We start from the raw sequence: 22,916 nt of genomic DNA on the forward strand, positions 1-22,916 counted from the left end.
GGAATTTACAATCTAGTTGGAGAGCTAGAACATAAACCTATGAAAAACCACAATGGAAGGCAACAGTTAAATAAATATCAAAGCAACGTGACAAGGCAGTCTAAGATAAAGTGCCAAATTGGTGGTGGAGGTGGAACATACAACAGACTTCAGCAGAATGGAGGTTCCTATGCTGAGCTGGCATGAGCAGGGAGACTTCCTGGAGGAGGCGGAATTTGAGGTGTTCAACAGTTTGGTGACTGAATGAGATACGATTAGGCAGAGAAGACGGGGAGGCAATTATATGCAGGTGAAGCTGCATATGTGTATTAAATGTACATTAAATATGCCTCCGAAGGTTAAGAGTGCAGGCAAGAAAGAGGCAGGGGAGTCTTACATAGCAAGAAGAAAAACTATTTGAAATAGGACATGAAAATGCAGGAGGCGGAGCAAGAAAGAGAAGGCATGGAAGCATGGGGCAGAACGATTGAAGGCGACAGAGGGAAAATGAACAGAGAGCACAAAAGGAAAGGAGGAGCAGATTGAAACAGAGCACAGGAACTGGGCAGAGACGGCCCTGGCCGCCCAGCTCTCCCAGAAAATGGACCTCCCCAGGCCCCACCTCCCTCCATCACTCCCATCCACAAGGTTTCTGCCACATGTCGCTGCAACAATATGGTAACCATATGCCCTGGGCCACAAAAGAACTAAACACCTTGGACAGAGCGGTTCACCCAGATGTGCTAGTTGGAAATACTGCACCCTCAGGACCTGCTTCCCGACTTGATGGGCCCGAGGTCACCAAGCATGGCTCCTCAGCCGTGAATCACGGAAAAGAAGCAGCCATTAAGAGCTGGAAAGCGGATGCAGGGTCTCCCCCGTCCCCGTGCCCTGAGAGGAAACGAAATAAAACGGATGCACGCCTCGTCTGTGCATCGAGATGAAGCAGCGTTCTTTCCCGGCTTGTGTGCCTGAGGCAGGACATCCTTGCTTCGCGAGGCTGGTTTTGCCTTCGTCCCTCTGCCAGGCTGCTCCCAGGGTGTTGCTGGAAGGGAGTGAAGCCCCGCCATGCGCATGTTTCCTCGCGGGCTTCCTGTGATTGTGAGGGCCCCGGTTGCCATGGCAACTGCCACGTGAGGAAATTGTCAGATAAGATCATAGCTCCTAGGAATAGGACCTCAAGTGGTTGTTTGGGGAAAGCGGTCAGTGGCTTCATGTTTAAATTTGAAGAAGAAACAGTCACCGGGTTTGGCTGCTTTTAAAAAAAATTTAGACAAGCCTGGGGGGGAAGGCTTCATCAAAATTGCTCAAAGCGTAAAGATAGAAGGGGTAGTCTGACTGGTGTGGACCTGTGGGCAGGGAGGGAGGGTCCCTGCATTTCCCATCGGGCGCTGAGGCCTCTATTTATTAACATAATTCATTGCACACCTCTTTGGTGCCAGGACGTGTGCAAGCAACTGGGGATGAAAACCAGGAATCAGACCGATGAGGTGCCTCTCTTCAGGGTGCCCAACTAGAATCTGTCCTTGAGATAAAGAATGGGAAAGTTCCCATGACCCCAGGAATGGAAGAGACACACAAGGGCACATGCCATCCACACTCCTTCCTCTCCTCAAGGCTTAGAAAAATTGCAGAACCTGCCGCCTCCAACCCTGGTGGCCAAGTCTCTGTTTCTCTTGCGGGAGCCCATCCTTTAAGATATGAATGTTCTGACTCCCACTTTCCCTTTGTCACGCAGAGTCCTCTCTTGTCCCTGCAGACCCAGATTGAGATCCTCTTGGTCTAGCTCCCATAAAGACCAGTCCTCAAGGGACATTCTCGGAAGCCTCTTTCTCAAGCTATAGGGAAGCTCCGGAACATTCTCGGGAGCCTCTTTCTCAAGCTATAGGAAAGCTCCGGAACTCCATCCTGGCTCCCAGGCTACTCTTTCATCCCTGCAGTGGGCGAAATTCACTCCACAGGGAAGCACTGCAGTCACTTTCCACAGAGGCTCTTCTTCCAAACTTTCAGCTCTCTGTGGTCAGGGAAGTCTGACCATTTATCATCATTAGAGAGCATGAAACCTTCAGTAGTGGATGGTTAAAAATGTCCAGGAGCTGGGAGATGAAGTAACTTGCCCAAAGTTGCACAGCCAATAAAGCTCCACATTGACCCAGCTGGTGGCCAGTGCCTTTTGTTAGAACAGACTTAAAGCAGCTGTCCATGAAGGGAAGAGAGCAGTGCGGTGGCTTGCTGCCTTTTGACCCCATCTGCAGCCAGGATGGCCATGGCTCCTCTGCAGGAAGGGGCTGCTCCCAGTGGGGTCCAGATCCTCACCCATCCTCAGGCGGCACCATCACTGGGATCAGAAAACCATTCTGCAGGTCAGAGACAACATTCACATCATGACAATCCGTGAGGCGTGGGCTGCAGGGCAGCAGCCCCTTGTCTCAGAGCAGGGTTCTGGAGGAGCCACAGTGCCCATCACCTGCCTTTTCTTTGTCCCAGAGCAGAGGAGGGAGATGATGCATCTCAGCGCAGCAGCACTTTATCCACCTGTGTGGCTGTGTTGCAGTATTTTTCATCACTGGTACAGCCACTCCAGTGAAATCTGGCAGAACAGGGTCCCAAGTGGGACAGCACTTGTGCTGGTACATCCAGGTGGCCTTCCCAGAAGCAGCCCTCCCTGCGGGTTCTCCCATGCCATCTGGGTTTTGTCGTGGTGGTTGCTGGTTCCGTTTTTTCATCCCACCTTTGCTTCAGTGAGGCCTGTATTTAATCGTTCCCACCCATCAGGCTGGGTGGGAGAATACTGGCTCCGTCTTACAGAAGACAACATCTAAGCTGCTTAATTGTAATAAGTCTCAACATCTCAGTCTGGCTTTGCCCTGTCCTTTGACACTGTGGGACCTACTTTAATGGTCAGGCCACACCCTACTTTATTCTCTGAGAGGAGCTTGGTCCCGGACAGTTAGTGTGAAGAATTACACCCAGTAAAGCACTGCCGACCCTTTTGTGGTTCCCACTGCCATCTAGAAAAATCCACTGGACAGTGGGCAGACCCAGTGTAAGGAAACAGAAAGTAAAACGCACTGTAAAATGTTTGCTTCGTGGAGTTCAGATGAACGTTCTATCTCCCATCCTGTGAGTTTCCATATTCAGCACTTTTTGCTTTTCAGCAGTAAAAGCATTCTCTGTGGGAGGAGAATTTAACTTTGATCTTTAGAGATGCCCTTTAAATGTGGTTATGGTCAAAAAAGTGACTGTGAACACTCAAAGTCAACAGGCAAAGGTAAATACCACGGGAGACCTGGAGCAGCACTGAACGGGAGGCCTGTGAGGCACAGGAGGCCATGGATCTGGATTCTGTTATAGGGCACAGTCCTGGGAGGATGCAGAGATCCTCTTCTCCGAGCTCACTTAGGCTCATACCCTTCATTTGTAAAACGCCATTAAATATAGTACTGTCGTCTGCAAATAATTCCAATTGCATCTTCTAGGAATTCTTTCTCTGGGTCATCCACTGCCGAGCCCCCTCCCCAGGAAGTGGAATTTTAAGTGAAAGGGGAAAGGCACTTGGGAGGGGGAATGATGTTCAACAAGACTCCTTGAAAAGTCAGCCGGGGACCAGACGCGGTGGCTCACACCTGTAATCCCAGCACTTTGGGAGGCCCAGGTGGGTGGGTCACCTGAGGTCAGGAGTTCGAGACCAACCTGACCAACATGGTGAAACCCCCGTCTCTACTAAAGATACAAAAATTAGGTGGGCGTGGTGGGTGGGGGGGTGTCTGTAATCCCAGCTACTTGGGAGGCTGGGGCAGGAGAATCGCTTGAACCCGGGAGGCAGAGGTTGCAGTGAGTCAAGATTGCACCATTGCACTCCAGCCTGGGCAACAAGAATGAAACTCCATCTCAAAAAAAAAAAAAAAGAAAGAAAGAAAGAAAAGAAACATCCGCCGGGCCCTCTGAGGCTCTGTGGCAGATTTGGTTGTGTGCCACGGCCTAAAATTGGAGATAGCAAGGTGGAAACGGTTTAGGGGAAGAGTAGAAGCTTTGCAGTCAAGCCAGCAGCCTGGAGACTCACTAGGTGAGGGCCGGAGGCAAGGAGCAAACTTCTTTAAGCCTCAATTTTCTTTTCAATAATATAAGGATCCTAACTCATATTTTAAGAGGTTAAATGAGGTGATGATAGTAAAAGTTCCTTGGAAACTTCATGTCATTAAATAATACATATTCTATTTGATCATTCTCATTGTAAAAAGTGGTCCTTGTTTGGCTTTTGTCTGTTGTTTATTTTGATTTTGTTGTTTGGAGATAATTCCACTATGTGTCTATCAGAGGAATTAGACTTTAATGCTGAGATCGATTTCCCCTCACTGTGTGAACCTAGAAAGGTTATGCTCTGTGCCTCAGTTTCCCCACCTGCTCAGTCATGGTGCTGATTCCTGCCAGCCAGTGTCAATAACCACAGTGAAAGGATACTCAGACAGTCACCTCTACAGCCTTTGAATATGGGTTTTCGGTTGCTGAGTAAAATGCTCGGAGATGCTCCGGTTACTATGGCTGCATAAGAAATTACCCCGAAACCTAGTGGCATAAACCAATTATTAGGCTCGTGAGTTTTGTTATCCTTCACTGAAGGCTCGTCGCTCTCAAGTCTGGAGGTTGATGTTGTGGTTGGCTGTGGCCTCGGTTCCTCTCCTGTGGGCCTCTCCATACGGTTTCTCAGTTTGGGCTAATTTGAGCTTCCTCACAGTATGGTGGCGATTTCCATGGACTAGAGGCCCAAGAGAGAACAAGAAGCAGGTGGAAGTCATAATACCTTTATCACCTTGTCCCGGAAGTCATGCAAGGCCATTTCTTGAAGCAATCATAAAGTTCCATCTGGGTTCAAGGGGGGAGAAAATAAGCTCTACCTTTTGATGGGAAGAGAGAGGCAAAGATCCAAAATATTCTGGTCATTTTGAGAAAATGCGACTGTGCCCCATGCAAAGGAGTTTTCAGTTAATGCTTTTTTGGTGACTGACTAATGTTTCCCACCTTCTTCCTTATCCAACTTGCCATAAAATTTACCTCCTCTTCCCTTTTCATTCCCTGCCCTCTATGCAGTGGAAATAAGGAGCAAGAAATGGGTGCATGTAGGGAGGAGAGAGAAGCAAAAGGGTTGGCCTTGCTAACAGCAGCCACCTACTTTCAGATTAGACTTGGAGTGACCCCAACCCAGGCTGATCACCCCCACTGCTGCAGAGCCTGCTGGGTTCCCAAAGCAGAGAACACAGAGAGCTTTGCACCTAAGTGTCTTGTTTACATTTCGTATTCTCTCCAACTGGCAGGAGAAGGGACTTCATGTCATTATGCAAAGAATGTAATAAGAAGCCAAAGCTAGTGTGCTCCCTGTGGTGACCCTGGGTAACGGATATGCCAGAGATTACGTCCCAGAGCCCTGCACTGGGAGCAGCTGAGTGGGCCCACTGAGCAGGGCAGCCACAGGGAACTTGGTCGGGTTGCTTTTGACATTCCTTTCACCGACCAACTCCAGCCAAGCCTCTCAGCCCCAGACAACTGTCCTTAGGAGATTCAGGGCAGGACAGAAGGAAAGGAATGGGAAGGACACAATGGGACATTGGTGCTTCTCAGGCCCCGTGTCTTGGGTCACTCTGTGTTAGAAATAAAACTCAGCCTACATATAAGGAAGAACAGAGAGAAAGGGTCTCCCACTCATGTCTACGTCTGGCATTTTTCCTCCTCTAACTCCACTGGACTCATAACTGTGAAATATTTGTTCTTTCCACACATAGGACAATGGCAGAAATTTCTCTTATGTCTTCCCAAATGAAATGGGGAGATCCTAAAGCCGCCCTCTTCCTCTTTCCTTGCCCCCCTGGAGGCTTTTCCCTCTCGGCCTTAGCTAGGCTGTTAGGAGATGCAGTTGTTTGCTCATCGTTCATATCGGCCAGGCCATCGTGCGGCTGTGCTCTGACCACATCCCCATCACTCAACTGATGTGCCCATGAAAAGTAACATTTGACTTAATCTAAGGAAAACAAATGTTGGAAGACACATTTGTGAGTATAAAAAGAAAAGATACATATAGGCACATATACGTGACAAATTCCAAAATAAGTGAAGTTTTAAAATTCATGAATGCACAGGTGTACCCACACCATTCTTCTGATATTCACTGAGTATGTGGTGTATGAAGAACAGTATAAATAGGTGCTGGCCACCTACAGTTTTCATTATCTCACAACAGATGCCTCCTCTCCTCATTCACAGGGCTATTCAGGCTATACAACAGAGCCTTATCTATGCCACCTAGAGGCCTGGACTCAGAAGCCAGCAACAGGCAGAGGGCTGAGCCTGCAATGGAACGACAGCCATGGTTTTAAAGGAAGAGTGGGCATGCAGATTAGTGAAATCGGCTCTGTTCTCTAGGAGCCCATGGGATTTGCATTTCAGACTCTATCATCACCAAATCTACTTACTAGAAATTTAGGCAACTAATCTTTTAAACAATCAACATGCGGAGAAGTAGGTATCGCTTCGGCTTTATCTGAACTCCCTCTTGACCCATCTCCAACCCAGTGGTTCTCACGCCATTTCTCAGCATTGGCCTTCATTAAAAATTTTTTTTAACTTTTTTTTTTTTTTTTTTTTGAGACATTGTCTTACTCTTGTTGCCCGCGCTGGATGGTACGATCATGGCGCACTGCAGCCTCCACCTCCTGGGCTCAGGTGATCCTCCCACCTCAGTTTTCCAAGTAGCCAGGACCACAGGCACACCACCACACCTGTTTTCTTAATTTTTGTAGGGAAAGAGTTACGCTATGTTACCCAGGCTGGTCTTGAATGCCTGGGCTCAAGCACTCCACCTGCTTTAGCCTCCCAAAGTGCTGGGATTATGGGCATGAGCCACTGTGCCCAGCTTTTTAAACAATGTTTTTCTTTTTTTTCTTTTGAGACTGAGTCTCGCTCTGTTGCCCAAGGCAGAGTGCAGTGCCGCTATCTCGGCTCACTGCAACCTCCGCCTCCTGGGTTCAGTCAATTCTCCTGCCTCTGCCTCCTGAGTAGCTGGGATTACAGGCACCCGCCACCACGCCTGGCTAAGGTTTGTATTTTTAGTAGAAACAGGATTTCACCATGTTGGCCAGGCTGGTCTCGAACTCCTGGCCTCAGATGATCTTCCCACCTCAGTCTTCCAAAGTGCTGGGATTACAGGCGTGAGCCACCGTGCCTGGCCACATTTTTAAGTATTTACTTTGCTCCAAGAAGTTTAGGTGCTTGATTTAGGTACTTTACTCATATTTTCTCATTTTATCTTTATCCAGAATTGCCAGGTTAGGTACTGATATTATCTCCAACCTACGGATGAGGAAATGAAGTTTATGGAAGTTGTACTAGATGCAGAATGAGCAGCAGATGAAGCTTGTATAGAAACGCAAATCTCTCTGACTCGAGATTGTGCTCTAAGTTACGATAAACACCAGAGTTACCCTCGAAGAGCTTATGGTCTAATTGAGAGGACAGAAAATTCACAAGAAAGAACCTGTAAAGAGCTGTGGTTATGTACTTAGGCTGTAGACCTGAATTTGGATCCCACATCACACTCATTTTCTGTGTGACTGAGCAAGTTATTTCACTTTTCTGAATATCTATTTTCTCATCTGAAAAAATTAGAGTACATCCCTCATAGAATTGCCGGGAGGATTAAATTAGGTTACTCATGTCAACAGTGTTTTATACTTAATAAGTGCTGTGATTATTACTACTTGTATCTGTTGCCTGTAATGACGATAGAGGGTGTATTATATCATGTACTAAAGGCACCTCGCCCAAACTGGAGGAGAAAAAGCGTCCTACCGAGACAAGTGCATTGTCGGTAGCATGCCCCCGCTGGATCCAGGACCAGGAGGAGGTCGTGGAAAGGAAGCATTTCTATCCACAAATGTGAGTGATCTGCTATAGCTCAGATGCCACCCCAAGCAGCTCGCCTTGCCAGAGGTCTCTAGTAAAGGGGCATCATTGGGTACAAATGTGCTGGGACACTTTTCTGCCTGGAGCAAGGGACGCTATGCTACTCTCTGGATCTAGGACTCAGTGGCTGAGAGGTCAGAGCCTCCGGACCCACAGACCTAGCCTTTCCAGCGTTCTGCGAAGGAAAGTGCTTCTCAGAAGCCAATGACTAAGCCAGCCCAGGGGTTCCTTTTATGGTGACGATTGTTGGGTCAAGAAGGAACCCCAGAACGGAGCCCCACACAGGCCTAGGAGCCCACGCCTCCTGTCTTTCTCACTCGGAAGTCAATTTTACACAGCATGGTCTAAAGCCCCATGGAGCCCACAAGTCTTTTAAATAATAACTAACTTCTCTTCCCTTGAATAAAATCATCAGCAACAATAGGAGAAACGGAAGGAACGTAGTCCCTCTGAGGATGGCTGGTGAATTTGCATGCTGGTGTTCTTTCTACGTCCAGCCTATCACCTCAGTTAAATACTTGTGGATGATTTATCAGTAGAAAGTTCTTGAACGCTAGCAACATGCTCATTTCCTTGTAAGCTTTAAGTACAAGGAAGAGTTTTAAGTTTGAAAAGTTTTAAGAGTTTAAGTAAAGAGCTTTATAAGACACACATGAAATAGCAACAGCTCCTCATGTGTAACAAGCTGCAAATAAGTGAAATTTCTCCAACTCAGCAGCTCCTCGCCTGCAGACAGCAGCACCCACATCAAGTTGCCCAGACTCATTCCTCTTGTTTGCCTTCTCCGTCCCTACTCTGGTCTTCCTAAAGCAGTTTGCAGAAGGCTGCCTACTGCCAGTGGCATCATAAAAATGACAGTGTACTTGGCAAGGGCATGATCTTGGGGTGTTCCTAAAGCTATTGAACTGTAAAAGGGGGTGCCATTTATTTGCAGAAGCAGCAAGAATGTTCTCCTCCCCAACTCTGCTTTTTCACTTGGGTCTCATATCAGCTTGTTTGGGGCCTTATCTCCCCAAATCTTTTATTCCACTTAGTGGCCCTCACCTCCCTTCCCTTGCCCATATTAGCTTTTCAAATTCAGCCCAGTGAGTCAGACAGGGAACCCTTCTCCTTCATCTTCTTTCTCTTCACAGCCCCCATGATCTATCACTTCTTTTCTCCACATTGTAATGGAAAAAAAAGTTTTTGGTCTAGCAATGATTGCAAATAGAAGGGGGATGTGTGTGTGTGTTTGTGTGTGTGTGTGTGCATGCATGCATAACCAAGGCGGTATTCTCACAGCTCAAAGGAGTCAGAGGTCATCATCAGAAAGGTTTCATGGAAACTGGAAGCTCTTCGGAAGATCTCACTTACCTTACACAATGGCACAGACAATTGTGCATCAGGGTGAAAGGCTAAAGGAAGCTTACTTGCAGCAAAAGGAACCACAAAATTAAGACACAGAAGCATACCTGAGTAGGGCTTGTCTAGTGGAGCAGTGAGAATAGTTAGAATTGGACAGAAGTTGCAGCAAGAGGAAGTTGTGCAATGTAAGGGTGGGACAATGTAAGGGTGGGACAAAGATGACCTTTGGAAGACAAGTGGCTGATAAGAGATTTGCTGTGGTCCATCTCTAGGGAGCTCTCTGAGGGTTTTAAGCAGATTGTGGCAGGATGACTGCGGTATTCACAACTTGCAAAGGAGCTGGATCCAGCCAGGGAGTGCGCGAGGTGTACTGAACAAGGGAAGAGCATGTCAATGGGTCATCAGGGAGGGAAGAATCTCAGAGAGAAATGCCCAGACTGGACAGTAGTGTGAGGCATTCGCGGTGAACCAGGACGCTCTCCTCCTACAATGTTGCCACTTGATTGGAGTTTCCTTGATTGTGAACTACATTCTTAAGGAAACTTCTATTCCAAAATGAGTTCAAACTGGTTTTGTGCCCTTTCTACACCTACAGTCTATCTCATCACTTGTTTTTTCTAGCTGTGTACCACTCACTTCCTTAATAAGTCTCTCCTAGGTCTGCCTCCAGAACCACCGGCTTTGTGTTCCCTGTGTACTCTCTTTGCTGTAAGTCTTGATTTTGCCGTCTCCATGTCCCCTTGGACAGGACAATCCTGTGTTCACTGTTGCCTGGCCCACCCTCTTTGGATAATGATGAGAGGAACTTTTTGCCCATCTCTTGGAGCATCACTGTGCCCAGTCCTGCCTCCCGGGCTTATTTGCCTCTGATATTCCATCATCTTCTCCCCCAACCTAGAAGAGGGAAGGGAAAGAAATTATTTTACTGGAAACTCCAAGGTTCATGAATGATAAACTAAGAATATAAGCCATTCTCTACAGCAGAAGATGCTACCTGATTCCTGAAATGTCATCTCTTTTTGTAGCAGGACTGTGGTGCATGTTCTTCACCCTTATCACCAAAAGACACTTAGGAGTCATAGGTGGCAATGTGTCCTCTGCTTCCAGTGCGGAACTCAAGGAATTTCATGGAGTCAGGGCCAGCTGTCTGAAAGGTTGCAATGTCACCCTTTTCAGCTCGGAACCATAATTCCTTGTGCCCAGATAACTGTCCAAAATTTAGGATACGAAGCCAAAGCTGATCTCTAGCTGAAATCAAGGGTGGATATGATAACCAAGAAACAAACGGTTCTGACAAGCCCAGCTTTACTCTGAGCATGACTCAAGGGCATCTGGTAGAAAATGAAGAAGGATCTCAGCAGATATTAGGTCTAGGGAGATCCCCTCGGTTGGAGGATGTAAGTGTTTTAATATTGTGTGGGCAGCTCTTCTTTGAATGCATCTCTGGATGCACCTACACTCCAAAGCCTTCTGGTGCAAAAGCAGGACTCATAGAGCATATTCCAGGATTTTTTCCCTGATCCCAGCTGAAAACAGCTATAAAAGAGCCTCCCTTTTTGAATTATGGCTGTGTGTCTGCTGGGGTGGAGAATGGCCCTGGGAGAGAAGAGAAAGCCCATGGAGCAGGTTGTAATTCTACAGGCATATGAAGAGCATTCATTCTGAAGAAGACATTCAATTCAGGAATGTGAATTACACTAGGAAAGTAGACAAATCCCAGCTTTAACAAGTGCTATTCACCTATCACTACCTTTTCAAGTAAAGATGGTGTATGCATTTACTAGGGTTTCCATACCACATACCAGGGCTGAGTGGCTTAAGCAAAAGAAATTTATTTGCTCAGAGTTCTGGAGGCTGGAAATCCAAGATCAGGGTGTCAGCAGGGTTGGTTTCCCCCAGAGACCTCTCTCCTTGGCTTGCCGATGACTGCTGTGCCCTCATGTGGCAGCCCCTCTGTGCGCACCCTTCCCTGGGGGCTCTCTGTGTGTCCAAATTCCCTCTCCTTCTAAGAACACCAGTCATATTGGATTTGAGCCCACCCTATCAGCCTCATTTCACCTCACCCCCTTAAAGGTCCTATCTCTAAATACACTCACATTCTGAGTACTGCGGGTAAGGGCTCCGGCGTATGAATTTTGTGAGGTCACAAGGCAGCCCCTAACAAGTTGCCTAAGAGACTCTTTGTTTGAATGTTGATAATCATGGTACCTAACATGTTCTGAGCATGACTTACTATGTGCCAGAAACTGTTCTCAGTACTTTGCATGTATTATCACACCTATTATTCACAATTATAGATTATATAATTATTGATTATAGAGATTATAGATCAATTATAGATGACCAGCATCTTCTCTGAAGACTTACTTTGGTGTAATTATATGGCTGTAGTGAACACTATGCCCTGGTCCCTGACCTTGGATGCCTGTGATTCGATGTGACATGGAATAATGGAAGGCTCTTATCCTCATGTTTTGATTGGTACCAGATCTCCGGAATGTGCAAGGTTTTTTAGTTGTTGTTGTTGTTTTGAGACTGTTGCCCATGCTGAATGCAATGGCACGATCATGGCTCCCTTCAGCCTCTACTTCCGGGGCTCAAGTGATCCTCCCACCTCAGCCTCCCAAGTAGCTGGGTACATGCCACCACATCTAGCTAATTTTTTTTTTTCTTTCTTTCTTTCTTTCTTTCTTTCTTTCTTTCTTTTTCTTTTTTTTTTTTTTTTTTTGAAACAGAGTTTTGCCACATTTCCCAGGCTAGTCTAGAACTCCTGGACTCAATCGATTCTCCCACCTCAGCCTCCCAAAATGCTGGGATTACAGGCATGAGCCACCATGCCTGGCCAAGGCTTCTTTTCTTAATCCATGATCTCCCAGAGTCACATCCAAGTCAGTGATGGAATAATATGAGTGGGAGGACCCAACAGCCTCTTTCAGAGAGTCTTGCCCTGACTGGCACTTCACGTGTCTGAGATTCCTCTTTCGTCCTTTGGCTAACTGAGTCACTAACATTGAGATCTATAGAATGCACCAGCACCTCCTGGAGGGCCCTCAGCAAACCGCTGAGCATTTCTTACAAGCTACACCCCCAGACCAGATCTTCTCACTTAATCCACCTATCGACTCTGTGCTAAAGCTATTTTTATCCCTGTTACAAATAAGGAAACTGAAATTGGCCTGGCCACAGCCATGGGCTCCACCCTTCCGTTGTGTGACCTTGAGCAGCACACCTAGCCTCTCTGGGTGGATCTCACTGGCTTTGCCTGGAAAATAAATGCTGGATCTCATCTCTCCCCTCACTGCTGATGACTCCACTCAGCTCATAAGAGACATTTCTGCTTATGCCTGGAAGAATTGAGCATTCAAACACCACCACAATACTACATTCCATGCCAAGTCACCACCATTCTTGGCCTCCCTATCTCCACCGTCCTTTTTGGGGATCCCAGACTACAGAACCAATAAATGAACCCACTTTCATGAATCCTCCATCCCCACTCCACTGCCCAAAGTCCGTCCTCACCCAGGTAACCTGCAAACACCCATCTGGTTTGCATAAGGGCAAATCTGCCCCCTGGAGTGTGAGTCAAACAGGAACTTCCAGACAAGCTGTCCTGGGGCAGCCCTGGGCCACCTTGCCAGCTCAAAGCAAGAGTGCCACTTGCTTGGGCGAAGAGTGACACTGGGCTTTCTGTCTCTTCTCTGGCCCTGCAGGAGGCTCTGTCGGTGGTGAGCGACGACCAGTCCCTCTTTGACTCAGCATACGGAGCGGCGGCCCATCTCCCCAAGGCCGACATGACTGCCTCGGGGAGTCCTGACTACGGGCAGCCCCACAAGATCAACCCCCTCCCGCCGCAGCAGGAGTGGATCAATCAGCCAGTGAGGGTCAACGTCAAGCGGGAGTACGACCACATGAATGGATCCAGGTAAGCTCGCCAGGCCCATGCAGGACTGGAGGAAAGCGCAAAGTCACCAGATCTGCAGTAAGTGGCTTCTGGCACTTACGGTTTTTGCAGCAGATGGAGCTCTGGAGCTGGGCCAGGAAGCCTGTGTCAGTCTCTAGAGAGCTAAGGCAGAGAGGGCCACAGACTGAAGATGGGATGGAGTAGGGCCAGGAAGCCCCCCTGGCTCTCTGGGGCCCATGCAGCCCTCAGAGGCCAGGTAAGAGTCAGGCCCCAAGCGCCTGTGCAGACGCTCATGGAACACTTATTTCTTGTTAATCCCAGGCCCGGGTCCAGTCCTCTTGGGGACAGCTTAGCAGTAAGCTACTCTTCCCTGTCCCGTTGAAGATACTTAACCTCTCTGGGCGGGTCTCAGCAGAGCAAAGGTGGCCAAACCATTCTTTAGTAAGAGTGGAGAAGGGATGAGGAAGGTAGACGCCTGCGGGGCTCACTGTGTCTGGGAGTGGGCAGGCACCTGGAAAGTGTGCATGAAGGAGGTACTGGGTTCAGTACTGAACTGAACTGGGTCAGTTCAGGCTTTGGCTGTAGAAATGGAGACAGGAGGGTCCAGGGAGAGAAAATCACAGGGTCATGGAACAGGACAGTGGACAGGCAGCCTCAGTTTCACGTCCTGCCTCTGCCCCTTGGGCAAGTCATCGAAACCCCTCAGAGCCCCAGCTTTCTCCTTCTCAGGCAGGACTGGGATATTCACATCCTCACGGCTCCTTACTCTAGCGTTACTCTGACGCCGCAGGGAAAGGACCCGGGACGGTGCCTGAGACGCGTTAGGCAAGTGCTCTGTAGTGACAGCGATTGTTAGGAGCAAAGACCTGAAAGACAGAGAACATCAGTCTCATTCACAAAATACCAGGTAATCTACTGGGCCAAAGGCACAGAGATGAAAATAAAAAGTAAGAGAGAGCCCTGAATGGCAGGCTGAAAACATGTGACGTTTATTCCACAGCCAGAGGCTGACTTGGAGCACACGTGACATTGAACCTCATGAGAGCAGTGACTTGAGACTAGCAAGCTGACAATCTTTCCGCACAGAGGGTAGGATGGGAGAGTCAGAAAGACAAGTGAAGAAGTTAGTCAAATACCCCAGATAGGAAATAATGAAGTTCTGAGCTCAGTGATGGTGGTGACTATGGAAACTGAAAAGGACAGATACATAAGGGAGATAGCAGAGAGACGATTAACAGGGCTTAGGTGAATAAAGTGTGAATGAAGGGGGTACATGACAGGAAAGAACCACAGGCGACTAAAGCCTGCACATTTTTTTTTTTTTTTTGAGACGGAGTCTCGCTCTGTCGCCCAGGCTGGAGTGCAGTGGCCGGATCTCAGCTCACTGCAAGCTCCGCCTCCCGGGTTCATGCCATTCTCCTGCCTCAGCCTCCCGAGTAGCTGGGACTACAGGCGCCCGCCACCTCGCCCGGCTAGTTTTTTGTATTTTTTAGTAGAGACGGGGTTTCACTGGGTTAGCCAGGATGGTCTCGATCTCCTGACCTCGTGATCCGCCCATCTCGGCCTCCCAAAGTGCTGGGATTACAGGCTTGAGCCACTGCGCCCGGCCAAGCCTGCACACTTTAAAGGCTGGTGCTGTGAGCAGCTGCAGAAAGGTGGCACAGGAAATGCTTTAGGATGGGATGTCAACGTTCTCTTTGAGATTCCTTGTGAGCAATCGGTAGAACATCCAGATAAAAATGTCTACTAGACTTTGGGAACTGAAGCTCAGATAATCTTTCAGGCCTGGAATTTAGGTTTGGGCATCATCTCTAAGGACTTTGAACTGTGAAAGTGGATGAGGTCACCGAGGAAACCAGTCTGGATTGAAGAGAGAGAAGGGAATGAGCGTGGTTGGGAGGGAGAACTCCAGAGCAGCCCGTGGCCTCAGACCTGCCTGTGGGAACTCCCAGCCCTACCACATTTTAACCCCACTAACCAAAACCAGCGACTGGGATCTCAGCCACCTTTCCAGATCCTGGGATTTCAGGAAGGCTCAGAGGTTCTGAGCCCGCAACCCCTCAGATGAGTCTCTCTCCAGAGGTAATTCTGATGGTGCCGGAGTTCCTAACAGTCGAAGGACATGGTGTGTTGAACATTTTCCCAAATTATCCTACCACTTGTTCCCCACGACTGTCCTACGAAGTAGTTACTGTAACTTCATTGTTACACAGGAAGGCAAGTGGGGCTTTCAGGGGAGAGTGCTTTGTCTAAGGATTTAGAGGAGGCAAAGCTGGGGCCCGAACCCAAGCATGGGGTTCCAGCCCCACGTGCTATCCGTTAGGCACCTTTCTGCTCCCTCTGCTCGTGTGTCATGCTTTTGCACCACCGCCTCATTCCTGCCAATGCCCACCCAGTGGGGAGGCCTATTCTACGATGCCTCCTAAATGGGGCCCTTCCACAAGGAGCCCCCAATGCTTGTTGAAGATCCAGATCCCACTGTTGGAGTTGTTTTTTTTTTTTTTTTTTTTTGAGATGGAGTCTCACACTGTTGCCCAGGCTGGAGTGCAATGGCTTAGTCTTGACTCACTACAACTTCCGCCTCCCAGGTTTAAGCAATTCTCCTGCCTCAGTCTCCTGAATATCTGGGATTACAGGCACGTGGCACCACACCTGGCTAATTTTTGTATTTTCAGTAGAGACGGGGTTTTACTATGTTGGCCCGGCTGGTCTTGAACTCCTGACCTCATGATCCGCCCGCCTCAGCCTCCCAAAGTGCTGGGATTGCAGGCGTGAGCCACCGCGCCCGGCTTTGTTGGAGATTCTCTGGCCTGTTGTAACCTGAATCCGCTCACTCCTTACCTCCACTGCCCCTGTCTGGTGCAAGCCAGCAGCACCTCTCCGAGGCTTCTGCAGGGGCATCCTGCTCTCCCCACTTCCTCCTGCCTTCCTGAAGTCTGTTCTCCGGACAGCAAGCAGCCAGAGCCATGCTTTCCTCATTTGTAACCCTGTTGCTCAAAACTCTAATGGCTTGTGACAAAATGCAAAGCCCTTAGCATGGCCCCACCATCCCTCCGACATCCTCTCTACTGCCCCCTCCATCCCACTTCTTCCCTCCACGCCAGCCTCATGAGACTCTAGCTGCTGCTCCTAGACCCCCAGGCACCCTCCTGCCTCAGAATCTCTTCCCCTGGACTCCTTCCTTCTGGAACATTCCTACTCCATCTAGTCATATGACTCTCTCCATCAGGAGTTTTGGGTTTCTCTACCTGAACTTCACCTTTTCAGAGGCCTCCCCTGGCCACCTGATTGAAACCGGTGCCTCCTCACTCTTTACTCTGCTTAGCGTGTCCTAGTTCTTATCACCTCCCTCACTGACATGTGAGCAGGGCCTGAAACGGTAGGTGCTCAATAAATTGTCGTCAGATAAATAACCGAATGAACGCATGGCTGAGCAGACTCAAAAGAGAAGGTGCTTGTTTAAGGTTAGGACACAGACCCAGGTCTGCTGACTCAGCCCCAGCAATGCTGAGCCTGCACTGATGCATGGGCTTCTGAGTTCTGTCTTCATGCTCACTGGAGACCCATGGGTATTTGTGTCTCTGGCGGGAAGGAAGTATGCCGCTCACCACTCCCTCCCCTGCTCCCAGAGAATCCTCAAGCACTCCAGGATACTGATCCTGGGCCAAGAGGGCCCAAGGAAACTGATTTTCGGAAGCCACTTGCCAGCTCACACCTGGCTCCAGTCACACCAAAAGCCAGCTGGAGAGGGCCTGTGTGAATATTCCAGTGAACAGACAGGATATTTCCCTGGCTTTGGCTACATAGAGCAGCAGCCTCTGCTTTTGAGTTGCTTGTCTTGACCCAGACCATCAGCAGGTAACAAAGTAGGTTCAGAAAGACTGGTGTCTTCTCACCCACCCCTAGGCAAGCAGAGACAATCCTGTGGACTCTCAGAGCCAAGCAGCTTAGGCACGGCTATCGCCAGCACGCCACAAATATTTCCTAAGGGCTCACATGAAAGCTGGACTAGTGGCTAGCAGGAAGCAAGGAGTTTTAGAAAAATGTCATTGCTTACAGTGGAACCATGTCAGACCCCGTCATTTAATTATGCAAAAAGCAATGACAGAATGAAATAAATGCCAGGCTCTTTAAATCTCTCATCCTGAACACCGTGCGTCTCATATCCTCTGAGTATTACTGATAATGACAGTTTGTTATTTACATATGATTTGGTTGTTTGCAGTGCTCTAATTTGCCATAACACAGAAAGATAGGAGAGGATGCTGTAATGATTCTGAACTTCAGATGAGAAAACCAAGGCAGAGCATACAATTTGAGATCACTTGGCTCACGGGCTAGACCTGTGCTGTTCAATGCAGCAGCCACTAGCCACAGGTTGCTACTGAGCACTTGAAATACGGTTAGTTGATAATTGAGATGTGCTCTAAATATAAACCGCATACTAGATTTAGAAGACTTACTATGGAAAAAGTGTAAAGTATCCCATTGGTTATTAATTATGCTGAAATGATCATCTTTTGGCTATATTGAGTTAACATCTTAATATACTTTAATATATTATTAAAATTCATTTCATCGTTTTGTTTTCTTTTAAAAATCTGCCTACTAATAAATTTAAAATTATGTAGCTCGGCTGGGCGTGGTGGCTTATACCTGTAATCCCAGCACTTTGGGAGGCTGAGGTGGGAGGATCACCTGAGGTCGGGAGTTCAAGACCAGCCTGGCCAACATGGTGAAACCCTGTCTCTACTGAAAATACAAAATTAGCTAGGCATGCCTGCAATCCCAGCTACTCGGGAGGCTGAGGCAGAAGAATTGCTTGAACCCGGGAGACAGAGGTTACGGTGAGCCGAGATTGTGCCACTGGACTCCAGCCTGGGTAGCAAGAGTGAAACACCATCTCATAAAAAAAAAAAAATTACGTATCTCGCACATGTGGTTCCCATTCTGCTTCTATTGGACAGTGCTGGGCCACAGTGTTCTGGACTGTTCTGTGATTCACAGTGCATTTTTTCTGTGTTCCTTGACAGCATGGGCTTCTGAGTTTTATCTTCATGCTTACTGGAGACCCATTGGCATTTGTGTCTCTGGTGGGAAGGAGGTGTGCAGTGCGCCTGAAGCTACCATGCCCACTTGCTTTTCACCCCAATAACAAACCCTCTGGCCCAGGGGCAAAGAGTCAAGTGCAGAGACTGAGGTCTGAGGATCTCAGAGACAGATGGCTTTCCCATGTTGAGGGAGTTTCATTCTCTCTTCCTTCATATCTTCCTGTTGTGGTTGACTCTGTTAGGCTGGGCTGCCTTGAAACGGTATGGCCCATAGGTTCTCTTTCGCATGTAGACTTCAGCAACTTGATCCAAGCTGTGGTCTGCAAATAACTCTCAGCTGCATCCTGTCTCAACCACAGGGATTGGGGAAAACATCCCATGAAGAAAAGAATATCAGTTTATAGAGGGAAATGCAAGACTTGCCTTGTGAGCCTGGCGTTCAGGACCAGAGTTCAGCGCTAACCTGCCTTGACACTCCCTGGCCTGGCCCCCAGGGTCTGGATGCCCTGGACAGCTAGAGACTCACATTCCACACAGAGAAGGATCAGCTCCTGTTCCATGGAACTTGTGCCTCTCTGGCTGTGAGGCCCCCTTCTAAACTCCTGTGTTCTGAACCTTGCAGTATGAGACACGTCACACGTAACCTGGTGGGGGAGGCATACACGGGATCCTGGAAAAGTTAGCAGCATCTAGTGTGTATGGAGATGAAAACAGCTAGTGGATTAGGGCGATGGCTTTATCACGGGTGATGCTTTTTCTTTTCTTGGAATTTGCTTTTAAGTTATTGCATCTCCTTTTCAAAAACAAAAGAGTCACATCTATGTCCTACAGATATCCTAAAGGCAAAACAGATTGTTTAATTTTTGCACGGGGTGCATACTACGCAGGAACCACATGCCACGGGTCCTAATGCAACCATGTGACTTAGGTAGCCCTCGAGGCCTCACTTTGGCCGTGTAAACATCAGGTATCCTTTGACAGTGAGCCTGGGCTCAGATTTGCGGGTCTGATGATATGCCCAAGTTCAGTTGCTCTGAGTTGACTAGGAAGGGAGAGAAGATCTTTTTATAGTCTAAAGTGGTAATCTTCAGGAGAAGTCTTTGAAATCTCCCTTCATCCAAACACCCAGGATTTCGCACCTTGTTTTCAATTGCCTAACAGATTGCAAAGGTTTTTTGGAAACCAGTAGCAATGCTCACAGAACACACACAAACAGAACTCGAGGAGTAAAGAGCTATGACCAGCGGTGGAAATGAAGGACAAGGGCGACCCTGCCCTCGGCAGCTTTGCTGTGGCCTCTGTTGCCCTGAGATGGCGATGTGCTGAGTTAGTACACCCTTGGGGCCACCGCCACCTCCCTGCTCTATTGTGGCAGCCCCAGGCTCTCTTGTCACCTGTCCCAGTGCTATCAGCTGCCAGTGGGCCCCAGCCCCATGCTAGCTGTAAACGCAGGTCTTAATACAAATTAGCAGCAGTGCAGGCAGGCTGAATGGCAAAACCTCGTCCCGCGCTCCCCCTCCCGCTTGTTTTCATCAAGCCCTCTTCACAGGCACCAGCTGCCTCATTAAAGAGCAGCCTTTTATGCTGGGCTTCACCTGTACCCACCCTGAGTGGCAGCCGCGGAGCCCCATGGCCGCACGCAGGGCTTGCGCTGGCTGGAGGAGGCACGGTGCTTGGGAGCTGCAAGAATGGAGGGAGGTCTGGCAGGCGAGCGGGCGAGGTATGGCTTTCCTTCTTTCTCTCCCTGAGCAGTGGGAGGAGGGCCAGCTGGGCAAGTGTGGGGAACCAGGATGGTGCCAGCCCTTCTCCCTAAGGACACCAGCCTACAGGTCCTAGTGCAGAAGCCTGGCACCGAGGACAGGGCCTTTTTCCAGAGGAGAAACACCCTAGCAGGCGACGGGCCAAAGTGATCACCTGTCCAGCTGGGGAGCAGATGTGTGCACAGGGCCGGGGGGAGGGAGAGAGGAGGAGGGAAGCGGAACTGGGAGCACGTCTATGGGTCAGTGAATGAGGAGGTTCTGCTCCGGGAATGAGTGGCCGCGGCCGCCCCAACAAGAGAGCCCCCCTCCTCCTCTGCGTCCCCTTTCCCTTCGTCTAGGTGTCCATGGCTCCTCTCCTTACAAGGTCATATGTTAGGCAGGTTTGGGGAAATGTTTCTTTCAGCTTTTCACATTTATTTTCCTCCATCCCTGGCACCTGGGACCAGCCCTGCCACCTGTGCCTACTGTACATGGCCATAACCCTAAAGGCTCACTCCATTTCAGTGAGTCCTGAGGTGCTGACTTCTCTGCACAGCAAGAGGTCAGTTTTTAACTCAGAAATCCCCAGAGGCCCGGCTGATGTGGAAGAGAATTTTTCCAAAAATCGTCTCTCCACCGTCCACAAAGGGGAGGAGCCCGTGGAGTGTGCCCTCCCGTCCCACCATCCCCTGCGCCCTGCTGTCGTTCTCCTTCCCGAAAGACCCCTGCCCGGGCCGTCTGCCCTCTTGCTCTGGGCATCCTCCAAGGGAAGAGCATGCAGTGTGGAGCCACCTCTCCCACAGAGGCCACCCGCCAGTGAAAACTTTGCTACTTGGTTGCAGGCCAACTGAATCCTTCAAACTTCTGCAGCACGTGGACTGTTTCACAACTGACAAGGATGCAGGGAAAGGCTGCCAGGCCGTGCGTGTGTGTGTGTGTGTGTGTAATGTGTATGCATGTGTGTGCAATAGCTATGCGTGTGTGTGCGGATGAAGTGTACGTGTGTGTGTGCACGTTCTCTGTGTTGAAATGTGTGCTTCCACGTGGGTGAAGTATGTGTGTTCCGTGTTGGAATGTGTACAGTGCATGTCTGTGCATGTGTGTTGAAGTGTGTGCATGCATGGAAGTATGCATCTGTGTGCACATGTGTTCTCTATTGACGTGTGTGCATGCATGTGGGTGGAGTTTTGTGCACATGTGTTCTGTGTTGGAGTGTGTGTGCACATGTGCATGCATGTGTGCAAGTGTGTGCCTGTAGTTAGCCCCAGGGCGGGTGAGGGGACCCAGTGCACTCCAGCGGAGCTCAGCTCAGATGCAGGCACCAGAGTCTGACTGGGACTGCTTCATCTCAGGCCAGGTCCTTCCGCAGCCGAAGCCAAAAGGCCAAACGCTTGTGAAAAGCCCTGATGTGCTACTGCCTCCCCTCCACTGCCATGGGGATGTTAAACCTTCAGCAATCTGGGACTCTGACGGCTGGTTCTTGGTTCTCTGCCTGGAAAAACAGTAGGCGAATAGTAAAACCTTAAATTCTAACATGTGTGAGTTATACATCTTATTTTCATTTTCAGCCCATGTTCCCTCTGTAAGACATCAGGAAAAAATTACCATCTGACTTCTAATATCTCAGTGGAGCATTTATCTCCCAGCTATGATAAGTGATCTTCAATATTTTTTTCCTTTCAGATTAAGAAACAAATTCATTTAATTTTCTTTATTGAATGTGCTCAGGCCTCCCCGCCCTGCCTGGGTCTCAGGAAGCCCTGGGCTGATCTCCCTTCTTCTGGGTTAGTGACTGCCGTCCCTGCTTGTGCGATGGGTGGGTCCCTATCTGGCATGGCCCTGCTCCTCAAGGCCTCGCTGTGGTCCGTTCCTGCCCCTGGCAGGGGATGGAGAACAGTGGCCAGGCCTTTGGAACGTCTGGAGAGGTTATGCGGCCTAGAGTTGGAAGGCTGTAATCTGAACCTTATCTGAACTCCTTGGTCTGAAGGCCTGGTTTGGAGCTTTTGAGAGAACTGGCTGTCTCCCAGGCTGCCAGAACCGATGCTTCCTGCTCAATATAATGGCAGTTACAGCTTCTCCTTGGCCTTCCCATCATCTCCGTTGGTCCTGCTGCTGCTGGAGTGGCTGAGCAGCAGGCACTGGGTGTGACAGGGTGGCACCTCCCCCAAGTATGCTGGAGGTGTGTGATGCTGGGCTGGGGGGCATGCGGAGTGTGTTTGCCAGCCGCTTTAGGGCACCAGGTGGCCATGGGTGGGACGTCACCCCTTCAGACAGCTGCCCAATCACCAGTGCAGCAGAATACCAGGTGCTGATCAAGTTCTATAGTTCTAGGCTAAGTTGGATGATCTGCTTTCTCCCTTGTGAATGTCCATACTGCTCCACGGTGAGCTTGGGGTCAGGGCTGCAAAATGCCACAGGGCCACCACCTCTCCATCAGGTGGAAGTTCCTGGATTCCATTCCTTCTCCAAGTAGCAACCAGTTCTTTTGCATGTGTGCTTGATAGTGAAGCTTAACACAGAAGACCTGAGTCCTGTTTCCACCTTAACTAGCTGTGTGACTCTGAGCCAGACAGACCTGTCTCGATTTCATTAACCATGAAAAGGAGATAGTAACCCTTGCTGTGCCTATCTTGGGGGTATATTGGGAAATTCGAATATAACAGCGTATGAGAAATGCATTAAACTTCTCTAGGTACAATAGAAATCACTCACTGAGAAAGCATTTTTCTGCTCACCTCCTATGTAAGAATATTAGGGTTAAACAAAGAGAGTGATGACCATCCTCTCAGGAACTCAGCACTCACGAGGCACAGGCCAAGCTAAGAATCAGGCAGTGTGACAAGTCCTTATAACCAAGGCGGGCACCAAGTGCTGGGGGACTGTGGGGAAGGCGTGTCTGGGAGCATGGACTAGGTTGCCTGGCAGTGAGGCTAAAAATGTAAGCTG

The 22,916-nt window shown here is 49.0% G+C and overlaps 1 protein-coding gene across 1 annotated transcript in view; it reads left to right on the forward strand.

Moving 5' to 3' along the window:
* FLI1 (Fli-1 proto-oncogene, ETS transcription factor) overlaps positions 1 to 22,916 on the forward strand; it is a 119,721-nt gene that overhangs the window by 51,693 nt on the left and 45,112 nt on the right. The window contains exon 2 of the mRNA XM_023208624.3: positions 12,990 to 13,201. Within this exon, the coding sequence (XP_023064392.1) occupies positions 12,990 to 13,201 (212 nt within the window). The remainder of the gene's footprint in view (positions 1 to 12,989; positions 13,202 to 22,916) is intronic.

This window comes from Piliocolobus tephrosceles, chromosome 13, assembly GCF_002776525.5.
Source record: "Piliocolobus tephrosceles isolate RC106 chromosome 13, ASM277652v3, whole genome shotgun sequence".
Taxonomy (NCBI): Eukaryota; Metazoa; Chordata; class Mammalia; order Primates; family Cercopithecidae; genus Piliocolobus; species Piliocolobus tephrosceles.